Source organism: Mobula birostris, chromosome 24, assembly GCF_030028105.1.
Source record: "Mobula birostris isolate sMobBir1 chromosome 24, sMobBir1.hap1, whole genome shotgun sequence".
Lineage (NCBI taxonomy): Eukaryota > Metazoa > Chordata > Chondrichthyes > Myliobatiformes > Myliobatidae > Mobula > Mobula birostris.
The window spans coordinates 41922441-41939598 of NC_092393.1; the positions used below are offsets into that span (position 1 = coordinate 41922441).

Consider the following 17158-nt stretch of genomic DNA (forward strand, 5'->3'; position numbering starts at 1 on the left):
TAAAACAACCTGCCCCATACAACTCCTTCAAACTGCAAGTCCTCTAGCATTTGACATTTTCACCCTGGGAGAAAGATTCTGATGGTCTACCCTATCTGTGCCACTCATAATTCTATAAACTTCCATCAGGTCTCCCCTCAGGGTCAGTGCTTGAGGGAACCGGAACGCAGACTTGAGGATCAACCTCCTACCTGTCAGAGACACTGCTGATCCCAGATAGAAGGTCCTTTATGCGCTGTCCTGCGCAGGCTGGTTGGAGCTTCAGGGTGGGGGCAGCACTCAGAGGGTGGGGCAAGGTGCACGCCATCACTTTCCCTTTCTCAGTCAGGGCCACTAAGTCAATGTCACCTGGTCAAAATACACAAGTGGAGACAAACAGGGACCTCGTTTCGGGATACATCTACAACTGTGTCACTGAATGTACGTACATCTGAGGCAAAGGTTAACCGGCAACCCGAGTCAGCAAAATAAAGAGCACTGTCATTGTACCAAAGGAAAAGGGCATTCTGCCCATGTTTGTTGTTTTTATAACAAACCATATATTCCCATCCTTCCAACTTTTCCCCATAGCCATCCAATTTCTTACCTTCAATTCTTTTTTTTAAAAAAAACTATACAATTGAATCTACTTCCAAACTCTCGGGCTATGAATTAATTATTGTTACTATTCAGCACAGTTTTCCCTATTGACTCTTTTTGTCTCTTGCCAATCACCTTAAATCTGTGTCCAGAACACTCAAATAGGGGAAAGGTAAGGATGATTCTCTTGTGTAGGATACGGACGCACACGTGCACTCTCACACACACGCACACACTTTCACACTCTTAATCTAAGTACAAATCCAATAACACAAGAGATGACCTGATGAGGGGTCTTCTCCTGAAACACTGACTGTTTATTCCCCACCATTGATGCTGATTAATTTGTGTGTGTTGCTCTACATTTGGGGGTTCCCTACCTTTTGTTTTAAATGCCATGGACCCCTACCATTAACTGAGGGGTCCATAGATCACCAGTTGGAACCCCTGCACTAGATTTCCAGCACCTACAGAATCTCACATTTACAAAAGACGTCTTCACTCTGCAGAGGCAAGATGTATAATTAAATTTGAACAACCCTCAATAGCCCACTGCGGTTGTGATCCTCCCCAGAATCAGGTGCAGCTTTGGCAGGAAGGGCTTTCACCTTTATTTCAAAACTGGCTATCAGTCAGATTTTCCTGCCCTTAACATGAAATGGGAAATGAACACAGGAAAGTGGCAGCGTTCTGTGAAGGGAGAAATGCTCCTTAATCATAACTAGGGGAAAAAGTGTGCAGGTTGAGGTGACGATGGTCTACGATAGGGGGAGGCTTCGATTGTCCAGCTGATATAATGCTTTCAGAGCGGATGAAGGGGACCAGAGGACAATTAAAGAGAACTAAAACAAAACGCTGGAACTGTGAAAGACGGAACACAGCAGAGTAAATTCAGCAAGTAACCAGTGGTCAAACAGCATCCATTGAGAGAGGAAAAACTGAGTGAAGGTGGATGGCCTTAGGATGGAATTGGCTAGATCTTACACAAACGGGAAAAGCTGGCTATGTGTAATTGTGTAATTCAGTTGGAGCCTTGAAGGCTGCAAGGTGCTTCTTGTGCAATGGGTGGGCCTGCCTAAAGTAGCGCAAGAGCCCAAGGACAGAGGTCAGACTGCAAATGGGACAAAGAATTAAAGTGAGAAGTGACAGGAATACCTTCAGCAGTTGGTGAAGGCCTGGAAACAGCTACAACCCCACAGATGTTCAGACTGACTGGGAGAAGAATGGAGGGCAAAGCTCCAACAGACTGGCCACTCTCCTCATCTGGCAGCCTCCCAGAAAAATCCTCACTACGTAGGATCTCAACACCATAAAAGTCTGAGCGGGTGCTGTAGTAAAGTGTACTAGCGTGAGAGCAAGCACTGACGATGGGGCCCTGGAGGTGGTACTCGGTGAAACAGGGAGACCACATCTCCATCCGAAGGCTGGACTTGATTATCACCACTTTGCCCTCTTTTCCGATTACAACAATGCTGTTGGGAATCTGGGGCTTGGACCTTGATGGCTGGGGATCGTGATCGTCACTCAATTCCCGTTTTAACGTCAGAAGTCCAATGAAGACCACTGGCTGTTGGAGGTGTAGCAGCACTGTCATTCGAGGTGGGTGACCTTTGGCCTCAGATCTGGTGTACCTCATTGGCAAAACATAAACCTGGCCATCTGGCAATCCGCAAAGTACGATGGGTGAGAGCAGCAAGCTGGCGTCCACATTGAAGAGGAGGGCGAAGACGGATGAGTCAAGGCAAGTGTAATCTTCTCCATCCTTCTGTTCCTTTTCAATGTGAGGATGAATGCAAAGCAACACAGGCGGGTAATTCGGTTCAGATTTTTCACAATGTGGTGAATTAAGGTGAGAAGTGAACTCTATCTCCTCAATCTTTTGACACATCTGGTCTTCGCAGCCAGCTGTTGGCAGTCTGAAGGTCCTTATCTTCCATTTCTGCTCCTCCTCAGCCACCACCACAATGTCCTTGTCCAAACCAATGAAGGAGCAGACCGCACAGTCTCTGACAAGGCGATGTTCGGCACCCACGGTACAGACAGAAGGCGGGCTACAGTCAGAGTCACCCCCTGATGGGGAAGGATCCAGGGGCAATTTCTGTTCGACTGTCTCCGGCACGCGGCTGGGGAAAAATAAAGTGCAGAATTTTTTAAGTGAGAGGCATACTGATAACATTAGCAGAAAAATTTACAATGCGCTCTCAACCAATAAAAATCATGTGGAGAGGCCAAATCCATAAAACATGTCTAAATTACTGGTGCAAATGCACTCTCCACTTAAAGGTTATAAAGATAATAGTGCAATTGCAGGAAAATTCAGAGATTCACTGATACTGAGGAATGTGTTCTGTGCAGATAGCAGTGGAATGTAGACGAGAGTCTATAATAACACTGAGTGTGCCTGGAAGTGCATCACTCCCGAGAGGAATGGGCATTTTTTGTGCCTTTCACTAAAATAGGATCCAGGTGATATTATTTAAAATCTGTAGTTTGTTATTTTTCCCCTAAAACAGATGCTTGCCTGACCTGCTGTATATTTCCTGTGTTTTTATGCTAACACGGGACATGAGCCATACAAAGCAATTTTTGGATAGACGCCCGATTGCCCTGCTCCCTGATTTCCAGGTTAATTGGACACACTGCCCTTTGGACGTCACTGAAACCGTAATGGGAGAAAATACCTCCAAAACAAGCAATACAAGAAAGTCAGCTGCAATAATTGTTAGCGACGGCAGTCAATCCAAATGCTGATGGTTCAAAAGGGCACAAGAAACAGCGAAATGTCAATCACAGTAACTAGGCAATTCGTGAACAATGGAAATCAAGAGAAGAGGAGGAAGCTGAGGCTAGAAATGAGAATTTAGGGATTAAATTTGTTCTCCAGGATGACCCTACAGTAAAGTCAAAGTAAATTTATTACCAAAGTACATTTATATGCCATTGCCATTTTATTAGGTACACCTGTACACCAGCTCGTTAATGCAAATATCTAATCAGCCAATCATGTGGTAGCAATTCAATGCCCAAAAGCATGCAGACACGGTCAAGAGGTTCAGTTGTTGTTCAAACCAAACCTCAGAATGGGGAAGAAATGTGATCCAAGTGACTTTGACCATGGAATGTTATTTGGTGTCAGACTGCGTGGTATGAGTATCTCAGAAACTGCTGATCTCCTGGGATTTTCATACACAACTGTCTCTAGAGTTTACATAGATTGGTGCAAAAAAAAAAATCCAGTGAGGAGCAGTTCTGTGCAGGAAAACCCACCTTGCTAATGAGAGAGGACAGAGAATGGCTAGAATGGTTCAAGCTGACAAGGAAGGTGACAGTAACTCTAATGACCACGTGTTACAACAGTGATGTGCAGAACAGCATCTCTGAATGCACAACACATCGAACCTCGAAGTGGGTGGGCTACAACAGCAAGAGAGCACAAGCTAATAAAATGGCTACTGAGTATGTTTGTTCTGGTGTTAATGCCCACAAGAAACAGAAAATGAATCTCAAGATAGTTTATGATGATATATTACTTTGACCTTTGAGATGAACAGAAGAGGAGGAAGTTGAGAATTCAGGGATTACATTTGTTCTCCAGAATGACGCTAGATAAAAGTCAAGATCAAAGTCAAAGTAACTTTATTATCAAAGTACGTATATGTACTTTGTGGTGTATGGGGTGTCTAGAGAGGGGCAGCACCTCCAGTGAAGGGGCTCGTCGTGTCCATTCTCAGGCAGCTCATTCATCTTTAGTCACCGGACACTCAGCTCTCACCGGTGTCTTCAAGTAGCTGTTTACATGCAACCCAGTACACCACTTCAACAAGAGGGCTAAACCAGGAAAGGATAGCCAGCGGGTCTCATATCCCCAGTGAGGTAGGGGCATAGGGACATGCCTGTCCTAGCATGCAAAGCCAGCTCTGACAGACTGGGTGGATGAGATCTGCAGTGAGATGCATCGGCCAGGAAGGCGGCTCTGCAACACTCCATGGAGAGTAAAGGGCATGACAAGGTACGGAAGACGTCATTGCCATCCGAGGCAACCGAGGAAGACCCCAGTCTGCGACCACTGGACCAGTACTTCTGAGACTGACAGAGTGGAACTACCCCAGTTGCAACGGCTTTTCCACTTTGAAAAGCTCTGCTGCACATCATCAGACACGACGGACAACCACAATACACTACCTTGAGATTAATTTTCATGCAGGAAAATAAAGTACAATAGAATTTATGAAAACTATACATAAGCAAAGACTGACTAACAACCAGTGAACAAAAGACAAATAGTACAAATAAAAAATGTTAATAAGTAATACTGAGAACATGATTTGTAGAGTCCTTGAAAGTAAGTCTGTAGGATGTGGAATCAGTTCAGTGTTGTGGTGACTGAAGTTATCCACGTCGGTTCAGGAGCCTGATGATTGCAGAGCAGTAAGTGTTCCTGAACCTGGCCGTGTGGTCTGAACCTCAGGCTCCTGTACCTCCTGCTGACGGTTGGAGTGCGAAGATTAACAGATGGATTCGGTGGTGCAAACCCACCAGCACTTACTGGAACGGAAATAGACTGGACAACAGTTAGTTAAATGAATTATGTGCCAAATTAACCTGATAATGACCATGGAGCAGTGATTAACTCAGAACAATTTTCCAGGCCCAGTTGCAGACGGATGTAGATTTTGAAGTAGATAGCAAAAAGGAGAAGGAAGTGGTCAAATATTCTCTTTGAAGAGGAGGATGAGAGGAGACTGGATAGAGGTGTACAAAATGACAAGAGGCATAAATAAACAGCCAGAGACCTTTCCCCAAGGTGGAAACGCCTGATCTGAGGTGGAGGGGGGAATAATTTAATACGATTGGTGAAAAGTATGGGGAGGGGGTTGTCAGTGCTAGTTCCAACCACACACACACACACACACACACACCACACACACACAGGAACATCACAGAAAGGATTACACGGACAGAAATTTACATTAGGGACATTTAAGAGACTCTGAGATAGGCACTTAGACAAAAGAAAAATGTGGGCATCAATTACATTACTGAAGAGAGTAATGACCCAATTAAGAAGCAAAATGGTACAGTAAAATGCCAGTATTTCCACATCTTTCAGACTTCAGTAATTTTCTGCAAGCAGATTTCCTAGATGATTGGACATTATTCCTCTCTTTGATGTTTGTAAGGTAGACAATAATACAGAACTGTTCCAGTGAACCTGGTGGGTGTAAAGGCAATGCTCTCTGCACACTCCTCACTCCCACATGGGCCTCATAAGCAAGTTCACTGCTGAACGATCAGAATTCCAGAACAATCCGATGCCAGATTATTGGAGTTTTACTGAGGGGAATGCAGAGAGGGAGTGAATGATCCATCAGCGTCGTCGAGGGATGGTGGTAAGAACACCGAGCAGGATGCAGTGGTTGGGAAGCTGAGTCCCTGTGGGCGCACTGGACAGCAAGGTGAGCAAGAGTAGGGAATGGGGTAAGTGGCTCTGATATTCATAAGGAAGCACTGGCTCGTTCCTCAATGGACACTTCACAGAATGCCTAGGGAGGCTCAGATAGTCCACATCAGCGGCAAGGCAGCAGAAAAGCAGAGGAGTAGGGATGTGCCTGGAGAGGGATCAGAGTCAACATAGTGCCCCACACGAGAAATGAAACGTGACAGCGGTCAGTAACACTGGGGAAGAAACCGGGAGGAAAGCTGAATTATAAAGGTGGTGGACCAGGCTCCAGAGAAGCAAACAAAGCAGACACCAATTTACTTATCATGGGCAAAGCCACTGCAGGCATCCAAGCAATGACAAATTTCTTGCGTAACTGTGGCATATGCTTACGATTGGCAAAATACTGTCACTGAACTTATAGTCCCAACCACTGTTCAGTTCCATCTTAAAACTAATCTGACTGCATAGCTGCTGACAACGAGAAAATAAGAGGCACTGGAATTTCAGCAGCTACCAAATATTTGGAATTATTTTTATTTTCTTCCATATATTATTAAACAGGTTGAAAGCAGACACCATTCCCTTCTCACCAGTTGGAAGACTTTGTCAATTGTGATGAATTAACTCTCAACCCCCTACCCAATTTTATCCATGCTGATACTGAGAGACAGACATCATGACAGTCTGGACATAGAGGTCAATCCAGGCAAGATTCCTATCTGCAGACAACTGCAGTTACAACTATTAAATATTTTATGGCACAGAGTTTATTGAGGGCAGAAAACTTTCCTCCAAAATGTACCAAAATATTTTATCAATAGAATAGGGTTTGACACTAAAAGACATTTTAATTTTCCCTCCAATTCATTTACAATCCGCATCAGAAAATTAACACTGATTTTACTCAAGTCTTTTGTTCTAAAAAAAATGGTCAGTGGATTTTAATATTTTAAAGAAAAATTCAGATTTAACTTTTCTTTCACATATTTTCATCTGGTGTTCACAGAATTTTTAAGTCTTACTAATTGTTGTTTCACTTCTCACACAATTTTCAGGGCCACATATGCTGAAAATGATAAACAGAACTCGAATGTAAAAGCAAGACCATATCCGTCAATCCATTTCCAGCATCCGCTTGTGAAATAACCAGCAAACTTGCCTCAAGGATTTTCCATTTAAAACTGATTCATTTCATATTCCGACTCATTTTACCTCCATACAAAACATAATATATGGACTCCCTTCCCTGCATCTCCTTAATCTCCTCAAGCCCTACATTCCGTATTAATCCATTTCAGCCTCCCAGTCATCTCCAAATATAATGACTCCACCGCGTACAGCTGTGCATCCAGCAGCCAAGACTTTGGAATTCTTCCCTAATTCTCCCCTTCCGTTTAATTTGCCTTCCTCTCATCTCTCAACAGACCAATTGGTAATGATTACATTACTGTGGTGGAAACTTTTGGCACAAATTTACACCTCAGAAATACTTCAATGGCAGGAAGTAATTTGGGATGTCCTGGAAAGAAACTTAAAAGGAAATCTTGAAATGTAAATCACTTTCTTTTTATGAATCTCTTTAAAGCCTCTTTTTTCCAATCAAGCATTCATCATCTATCTTGAAATGGCTTCATGCCAGCATGATTTTACTAATGCTGCTAAAGTGCCTGAGGCATAGTGTCACAATGAAGGTACTATGCAATTGGAATGAAGGTGCCCTGTAATTGGAATTATCGCTGTTGCAGTTGTCATCCCCAACTAAAGCACAACTTTGGACACCTTATATTTGGGTAGATGAAAGCCCCATCGTACACTTCACAGGATTCACCTTGTATATAATTAAACATAATACCACCTTGTGAAACACTTAACCCACTGTAATAAGGCATGCCTTCAGCAGATTAATAATTGTCTCAGGATGTACTGGTTTGGTTGTCGTTGACCTGGGTAGAGAACTATCTCCTCAAAATGTCTCAATGTGATTACATTACTGAGCAACAGAGCTACAGTCAGAATGTTGGGATGACTACATTTTAGGTCCACAGGACTAAGTATTTACAAGATCAATTATTGTGGAATTAGGACTGGTTGACAGATGTAGGTAGCTTAGTTTACACAGGTCAGTTAGAAATATTTCCAATAGAACTTAGAGCCACAGAAAAGCTCGGCAATGATGGAAGAATGTGACACAATCAAGTCCCCATTACCCGTCCATTAGTTTTGCGAGACCATGGATCTGTGCCTGGAAAGTCTTCACTCTCCAGGGCGCAGGCCTGGGCAAGGTTGTATGGAAGACCGGCAGTTGCCCATGCTGCAAGTCTCCCCTCTCCACGACACCGATATTGTCCAAGGGAAGGGCATTAGGACCCATAGAGCTTGACACCAGTGTCATTGCAGAGCACTATGTGGCTAAGTGTCTTGCTCAAGGACACACACGCTGCCTCAGCTGGGGCTCGAACCTATGACCTTCAGATAGCCAGTCGAATGCCTTAACCACTTGGCCACATTACCCGTCCATCAATGCTACAACCTGGGCCATTGCCTGCTGCCTGTACAAAATGTACAAAAAGGTGTTGATTTGGCAGCCAAGCCTAACTTCTTTCAAAAGTGGCAGGAAGGCACTGTTTGACAACATTTTATTTTATTTTATTAAAATCTGTCCACTGTGAGTAAACATCACTAAAGAGGCCGGCGTTTATTGTTCAGCCATGACTGCATTCCTTTGAAGCCAGAGTCAATTCACCAGGCCAGACTTGGAAGTCAGCAGATTTCGTTCTCTAAGAACACGAGCATACTAGATGGGCTTTTACGATAGTTCAGTAGTTTCATGGTCCCCTTGCGAAAAGCAGCTTATCTAGATTTACTAAACCACCTGAAATCAAGCTCCCTAGCTGCTGTTTAGAGATTTGAATTTGTGTCTTGGGGTCATGGGTTCAGGCTTCTTTGAAGCAGTCCAGTGATTTCAAGGTACTGCATCCTTGCATTCCATAACAATCTGGGCCAGAACAAGCCTTGCCCATGAACAGAGAGCGTAGAACAGTACAGGTTCTTAGTGCAGCAATACAGTGCTGACCTTTCAACCCACTACCAAGATCAATCTAGCCCTTCCCTCCTACATAGCCTTCCATTTTTCTATCATCCTTGTGCCTTTCCACAAGTCTCTCCCTCAATGTCACAAAAATAAAGGAGCTGGTTGTGGACTACAGGAGGTATGGAGACAGGCTATTGACATCAACAGAACTGGGGTTGAGAGGGTGAACAGCTTTAAGTTCCTTGGCATACACATCATGGAGGATCTCATGTGATCTGTACGTACCGGCTGTGTGGTGAAAAAGGCACAACAGCACCTCTTTCACCTCAGACGGTTGAAGAAATTTGGTATGGGCCCTCAAATCCTAAGAACTTTCTATTGGGGCACAATTGAGAGCATCCTGACTGGCTGCATCACTGCCTGGTATGGGAACTGTACTTCCCCCAATCGCAGGACTCTGCAGAGAGTGGTGCGGACAGCCCAGCGCATCTGTAGATGTGAACATCCCACTATTCCGGCCATTTACAAAGGCAGGTGTGTAAAAAGGACTGAAGGATCACTGGGGGCCCGAGTCACCCCAACCACAAACTGTTCCAGCTGCTACCATCCGGGAAACACTACCGCAGCATAAAAGCCAGGACCAGCAGGCTCTGGGACAGCTTCTTCCACCAGGCCATCAGACTGATTAATTCATGCTGATACAATTGTATTTCTATGTTGTATTGACTATCCTGTTGTACATACTGTTATAATTTACTATAAATTGCACATTTAGACAGAGACATAACGTAAAGATTTTTACTCCTCAGGTATATGAAGGATGCGAGTAATAGTCAATTCAATTAAATGTGCCTAATGTATCTGCCTCTACCACCACCGCAACAGCAAGTTCCACACACTTACCACCCTGTGTAAAAACAAAACTTCTCTGACATCTCCTCTTGATTGTCTTCTAATCACCTTAAAATTATGCCCCCTATGCACAAGTCTCCAGCCACGTCTGCCTGCATTATGTCAGTATCTGGTCTTTACCAAGCACTTTATAGAAGATTCATCTGATAAGTACTTCTAGTATTACATCTGAAAATTACAGCATTCTATCAGTACTACAACAAATAATAGATCACTTTGGCTAAGCCAAGCTCCATGCTTAAAACCTGTCAAAGATATTGTATAACTCTCCCTATAATCGCCCTTATATTGTCATTTTCAAAGACTTGCACAAATCACATTTAAAAAGTGCTGCTGAAAATGTTACCAATGGATTCCAAATCCCAATAGTTCACTGCCTATCACAGACAGTCACGTCACCGTGATAAAAGTCACGCAGGAGAGGGATAGAACATCTTCATTCACTCAGGTAAATTATTGTACTTGAATCCACATAGCCCCTGGTGACAGGTACAACAGTGAACCTGTGGAAGGTTGCCAGCAGTCACAGAGAAGGTCTCAAGTTAACACACACAAACTGCTGGAGCAAATCAGCAGGCCAGACAGTATCTATGGAAAAGAGTAAACAGTCGATGTTTCAGGCCGAGACCCTTCATTAGGACTAAAGGAGGGCCTCAGCCTCAAATGTTGACTGTTTATTCTTTTCCACAGATGCTGCCTGGCCTGCTGAGTTCCTCCAGCATTTTCTGTATGTCTGTGTTGTGTTGCTTTGGATTTCCAGCAACTGCAGATCTTCTCGTGTTTGGGAAGGTCTCAATTGCTGGTGGCCTGAAGTCAATGGGCAGTATCCATGAAGATTTCAACAGTAAGAGAGCTAACATTCAGGGTTTTTTAAATTATCCCTCAGGATGAATATTCCCCAACAAATGTGCATTGACGGCAACAGTAGCCAGAGTTAAACTTAGAAAACACTCACGATAAGTAATACGTTACCAATCAAAGCTCAGCAATTTCAATAGTCATACAATTAAGATATGATTTCCCATGATATATTCAGCACAGTTTAGATTTCCTCCTCATATTAGTCTTGAAGTACTAAATGTCTGGTACCACCATTACACAACAACAGGTTTGTAATCTGATACTGATATCTATGCAACACTGCCCTCTATTTTTTTTTAAACACAGGGTGGTAGGAAATGATTCAGAGAACAGAAGGTGCATATGAGTAACTGCACATTGAACAGTAGCACACAAACATACATATGTTTGGTGCAGGTTTGCAGTATTCTACAGATCGCGGGCCTTTGACTTGTTTCACTGGTCGATGTGTCATGCTGAATAACTGCAGGGAAGACATCTTCCAATATCTGAATCTTTAACTAGAAACTGCTGCTTACCAATTCATTGTCTGAAACTACAGCGAACACTTTATCTGAGATGTATAAAACTATAAATATATCAAATACACCCTATCCTCGTTATATGCGGGGGATACATTCCTCGAAGTTGACGCATAATGTGAGATCGCATAATACAAATAATTATTTAAATGGAGAAAATAGGGATGCATTCCAGAGGGCTTCCTAAATATGCTTTATCTGTAATTTATTCATTTTCATACCAATATGACACGAAAGCAGTACTGCAAGACAACATTTCTATTATATTTAATCAATTTAAGGTAATATTCAATGTAATAAATCATAGAAAGTTAGCATCCGAGGGTGTACAGTACTCACCAACAGTGGCAGGTATGTTTGCTCCGGGGGGTGAGTGGTTGTTGTGGTGTCGGGCAGCCTTACACAGATGAGGTGGATGGTTGTGGTCGTCAGGACCATATCAAGCACAGCAAGGGGTGAAAGAAGACCCACAGAACTCTTAGAACTGCCGGCAGCAGAAGATTACACTGGTTTGAATAAAGTGGTGAGGGTTGTTTGCTTGGCAGCATTTTGTCTTTCAGCATAAATGTGCTTGTAAGGAAGAAGGGGTGACGGCAGGGAATGACTGAAATGCTGACTCCGTTCTAAACTTGGGTCCACGTCCATCGGCATTTCTGCCAAGTGTTCCAACTTCCACCATTCCCTCACTGTTGATAAACTCCCGGGATTTTCAAAATCGTCAGTTGCTTGCAGCATCTGACAGATAGTTCGCCGTAAAAAAAAATATGCACGCCATGAATGTGGATTACACCTTGGTCGAGTGGTTGAATCAGCGATGTTGTGTTAGGCAGCAGGAAACGCACTGTTATGTTAGGATGAATGCTGTCCAAATGTTTAGGATGGGCTGGTGCATTGTCAAGCAACAAAAGAACTTTAAAGGCAAGATTCTGTTCCTGGAAGTAGCATCCCAGAGTTGTGTTACCTTCAGCTGATGCCGCGCTGTTTATAATTTCCAACTTTTTTTTCAAGTGTTAAAGCCGTTCTCTGCCGCTCGGCTGACAGCCCAGGACATGACATCGGACGCTTCGGAGGCATAGTTAAATATTTCAAGCACAAAATCACTGCACCGTAGGTAAAACCAACAAAGGTTTAAGAGCGCAAGATCGCACTTCCACACCTTGCCAAAACCAATGCGAGAGTGAAATTGTGAGGCACGCGCACCTGACTTATATTGGCGGGAAAGTGGTGCTTCTCATCCCAACAGTGAGACTGTGAGGCGTGCACGTGACTTGTATTGGCGGGAAAGCAGTGCTCCTCGCATAACTGTGTGTTTTGGACACATATGAGAACTTGGTAGAAATAGGTTCCTCGCATAACTGTGAAGACGCATATAACGAGGATAGGGTGTACACTCATTCTGGTCATGATGCCAATATACACTCAGTAGCCACTTTATTAGGTATACAAACGGAATCCAGTCAGCTGCTGCAGCCCATCCACTTCAAGGTTCAATATGTTGTGCTTTCAGAGGTGTTCTTCTGCACAGCACTGTTGTAAAGCATGGTTATTTGAGTTACTGTCATCTTCCCGCAGCTTGAACCAGTCTATCCATTCACCTCTGACCTCTCTCATTAAGGCATTTTCATTCGCAGATCATTTTTTCGTTTCTTGCACCATTCTCGGTAAACTCTAGAGACTGCTGTGTGTGAAAACCCCAGGAGATCAGCAGTTTCTGAGATACTCAGACCACCCCATCTGGCAGCAACCATCATTCCAAGGTTAAAGTCACTTAGACTGCATTTCTTCCCCATTCTGATATTTGGTCTGAACAACAACTGAACCTCTTGACCATGTCTGCATGCTTTTATGCATTGAGTTGCTGCCACATGATTGGTTGATATTTGCAACAACGAGGAGCAGGTGTATCTCATAAAGAGGCCACTGAGAGTATATTAGTATCTAATACAACTTTACTAATATAGTATTATGTAGAAGGGTTTTCTTTACCTGTTCTGGTTTAAAAGTATGCTATATATTCCGCCACCATCACACAGCACCAACAGCCGCTCGCCTCTCCTGTCCAACTCCACTTGCCACACCATACTGGGTAACCTATATACAACCTACCAACAGAACATAAAGGAAAGGTTTTTAATCTTCTCCCGAAATATCCTCCAACTGCTGTTCCCAGTGGACAAGAGCTCACCCACCCATCACCTACGCAATGAAGAACACAGAACTTCACAATCTCGGGACATCTCAAGGTTCGTTCCAACCAATATAATACCTGAAGCAGGGCTGTAACTGGAAGACTGCTGGCATTTTCCCCTCAGCTAGCAATGATCCAGAACTTGCTGGGAGAGGGTCCTGCAACCCATATTCCACTACTGAACCCATTCTACGCTCAAACTTATTTCTCCAGACTTTAGGTCAAAACTGTCCTGATCAAAAATGGCAAAGGCTTTGTGTGACAAAACGCCTTAAGCCCAGCCAATGAAATAGTTGAGGAAAAACTTCTATCCACTAAGCCACAGCCCCAAGTTGGTGGTGATGGTAGAGTCTGTGACTCACAGTGAAATCACAAGGGTGAAAACTTGATTTCAGCTACATCAAACAAGTTCCGCAAGGACACTGAATGTTGACATTAAGCACCTCAGGTATATTTGTAAGTGGCCAATGGCGATTTTTAAGAGACACCTGGAACATCTAAATACAAGTCCCAACAGATTTACCACAGGATCAAATTCATTTGTGGATTGGATGGTGCGGGGGGGGGGGGGAGAACTGGTTTAATTGGTCACCATTGTTCAGTATCTCAATGTCCCCTTTACTCTTTTAGCTAAAAAAAATGGATGTTTTATGTAAAAAAAAGTCATCAAATTAGCAAAAGTTAGTAGTTTTCTGGAAAATGCAGAAAAAGAATAAAACATTTAAAAGTTAGGTTTCTTTGTGGCAAATGATAAACCAGCTGCTGGTATCCAGCAGAACCCACAGTTACGGGCTAATCACAACAAATACTTTGCTACCTGCAATTTTTACATAAATGCAACATCAACCAGGTGCCAGAGATTGACAGCTGTCACTCACCTCCAAGGATCCGCTGACGCGATAAATGTAGACAAACTCAGAGCAGTTAGACACGCAGACGCGGGTTTGGGAGACCAGCAGCCGCACGGACCCACGGGCGCCCCTTCTCCCTCGGCAGAGCTGCGCCGCTTTAATTTGGTCCCAATAACGAACGGTTTTGGCCCGCAACCCCGCCATCTCCCGCCGCCCGGAGACCTCTTCCAATCAGGGGCGCACACTCGCCTCCACCAATCAGCAGCTCTACGAGTCGTCGCAAAGGTCACGCTTACTCGAAATGAAAATAATCCGAAATACGCTCTGTGTTGTAGGAACGTCTTGTTCTGCCTAGCGCTGCAAATACAAAAACTGTGAATTTATGATATAAAACATATTGGAAATACAGACACTATGGAATAAAGACTATTCAGCATTATAAAATGAAAGTGCCCTTTATTTTACCTATTGCAGACTGCAATTGTATATTTTAAATATTTTCAGGCTTTAAAAAACAAATGACACCTAGATGAATTTACAAACAGAATAAATTATTTCAACTCCCAAACAGCTGTCAAGTTCTCATCATACCACATACATACATAAAGATAGAAATATTGTGTTTCCAAGGCTGCTGTTCATCTCGCAGAGTAAGACAAGTGTCCAGAGTCTCTATGACGTGCTCAAAGAGGGAAATTTAAACATCTAAATAATATTCAGAGTCTCTATGATGTGGTCAAAGAGGGAGAAATTTAAACATCTAGAAATATTATTTGTAATGGGTTCAGAAAAAGATGTTTCACAGTTCATTTTTTAAAAATATTGTTATATTTATATGAGTTGAACATGACGAACATCCACCAGATGACTATTGTCTAATTTGATGCTCACAGGCAAAACTCAAAAGGTTATAATTAAATTGAGCCAAAGATATATGTTTATGTAACTTTCCCTGCTAAAATTAATAATTAGCAGGCCACTTTTAAGCATGCCCACTTGGTTAAAGTCTTGAGTGCGGGTGATGCTGGTTTAAATTCTACGGTCTAGTTCTATAAATCAAATTCAACAGAACAGGACAGGGTAAGGCAGAGAATTAAGTACCCCACCTACCCATTAATCCTCAACAGTGCACAATTCCATTTAGTATCAGAATCCGTTAATATCACTGGCATAGGTCATGAAAATTATTAACTTTATAGCAGCAGTACAATGATAAATAAATATAGAGAAAAAACTGAGTTATGTTAAGTATATATATGTCTATTAAATAGTTCAGTTAAAATTAGTAGTGAAAGGTAACAGCAATAAAACTAAATAGTGAAGTAGTGTTCATGGGTTCAATGTCCATTTAGCAAAGGGGAAGAAGCCATTCCTGAATCGCCGAGTGTGTGCCTTCAGGCTTCTGTACCTCCTTCCAGTGAGAAGAGGGCATGTCCTGGATGGATGCCACCTTCCTAAGGCACTGCTCCTTCAAAGATGTTTTGGATACTATGGAGGCTAGTAGCCATGTTAGAGCTGACTAATTTTACAAGTTTCTGTAACTTACTTCGATCCTGTACAGTAGCAGCAACCCCCCCCCCCCCCCCACCTTCCTAGATGGTGATGCAGCCAGTCAGAATGCTCTCCACGGTACAATTGTAGACGTTTTCGAGTATTTTAGTTGACAAAGCAAAACTCCTCAAACTCTTAATGAAATATAGCCACTGTCTTGCCTTCTTTACAGCGGCATCAATAGATTGCATCTAGGTTAGGTTGTCAGGGATACTTTCACCCAGGAATTTGAAATTGCTCACTCTCTCCACTTGTGAACCCTCTATGAGGATTGGTTTGTGCTCCCTCGTCTTACCCTTTCTGAAGTCCACAATCAGCTCTTTGGTCTTGCTGACATTGAGCGCAAGGTTGTTGCTGTGACACCACTCCACTAGTTGGAATATCTCACACCGGTACACCCTTTTGTTACCTTCTGAAATCCTGCCAACAATAGTTGTCTCATCAGCAAATTTATGGATGCTGTTTGAACTATGCCTAGCCACACAGTCATGGGTGTAGAGAAAGTAGAACAGTAGGCTAAGCATCCTTGTGGAGTGCCAGTGTTAATTGTCAGTGAGGTGGAGATGTTATTTCCAATCCGCACAGATTGTGGTCTTTTGGTTGGAAAGTCTAGGATCCAGTTGCGGAGGGAGGTACAGAGACCTAGATTCTGTAGCTTTTCGATCAGGATTGTAAGAATGATGGTGTTAACTACTGAGCCATACTCAAGAAATAACATCCTGACAGGTATTTGCATTGTCCAGGTGATCCAAGGCTGCATGGAGATGCATTGAGATCACATCTGCTGTAGATCTATTGTGGCGATAGGCAAATGGCAGTGCGTCCTGGTCCTTCCTGTGACAGGCATTGATTCTAGCCATGACCAACCTGTCGAAGCATTTCATCACCATAATATGTGTCTGTTTAAAGTATTCTAAAAAGAGTCAGATCTAAAATATGTTCATCTCACTGCTAGGGAGTCAAATAGTAGTACAGGTAACTGCCTCCTAGAGGAGTAAATTCTGGGACCTTTCCCACAGTCTGATAGATTGTGATTTCATGTGGGCCATTAAATTGTCCTTTCTACGGAAGTTATCAAAACTATCCATGTACACCTATCAGCTGGGGGCAGAATTGTATTGTGGGGGGAGTGGGGTAAAGGTGTTTCTCCAGCAGTTCCCGATGGAGGTCTTTATGGTTATATATAAATCAGTCAGAGCTAAAAATATTTAATAACTCAAG

At 43.1% G+C, this 17158-nt stretch overlaps 1 protein-coding gene across 1 annotated transcript in view; it reads right to left on the reverse strand.

The window, feature by feature from the left end:
- Positions 1–14596, reverse strand: part of faap100 (FA core complex associated protein 100) — a 29643-nt gene extending 15047 nt beyond the window's left edge. Inside the window, exons 1-4 of the mRNA XM_072242331.1 lie at positions 14414–14596; positions 13334–13449; positions 1735–2702; positions 192–348 (exon numbers count right to left, since the gene is read on the reverse strand). Of these exons, the coding sequence (XP_072098432.1) occupies positions 192–348; positions 1735–2702; positions 13334–13449; positions 14414–14590 (1418 nt within the window). The 5' untranslated portion in view covers positions 14591–14596. The remainder of the gene's footprint in view (positions 1–191; positions 349–1734; positions 2703–13333; positions 13450–14413) is intronic.
- Between the last annotated feature and the right edge of the window lie 2562 nt (positions 14597–17158).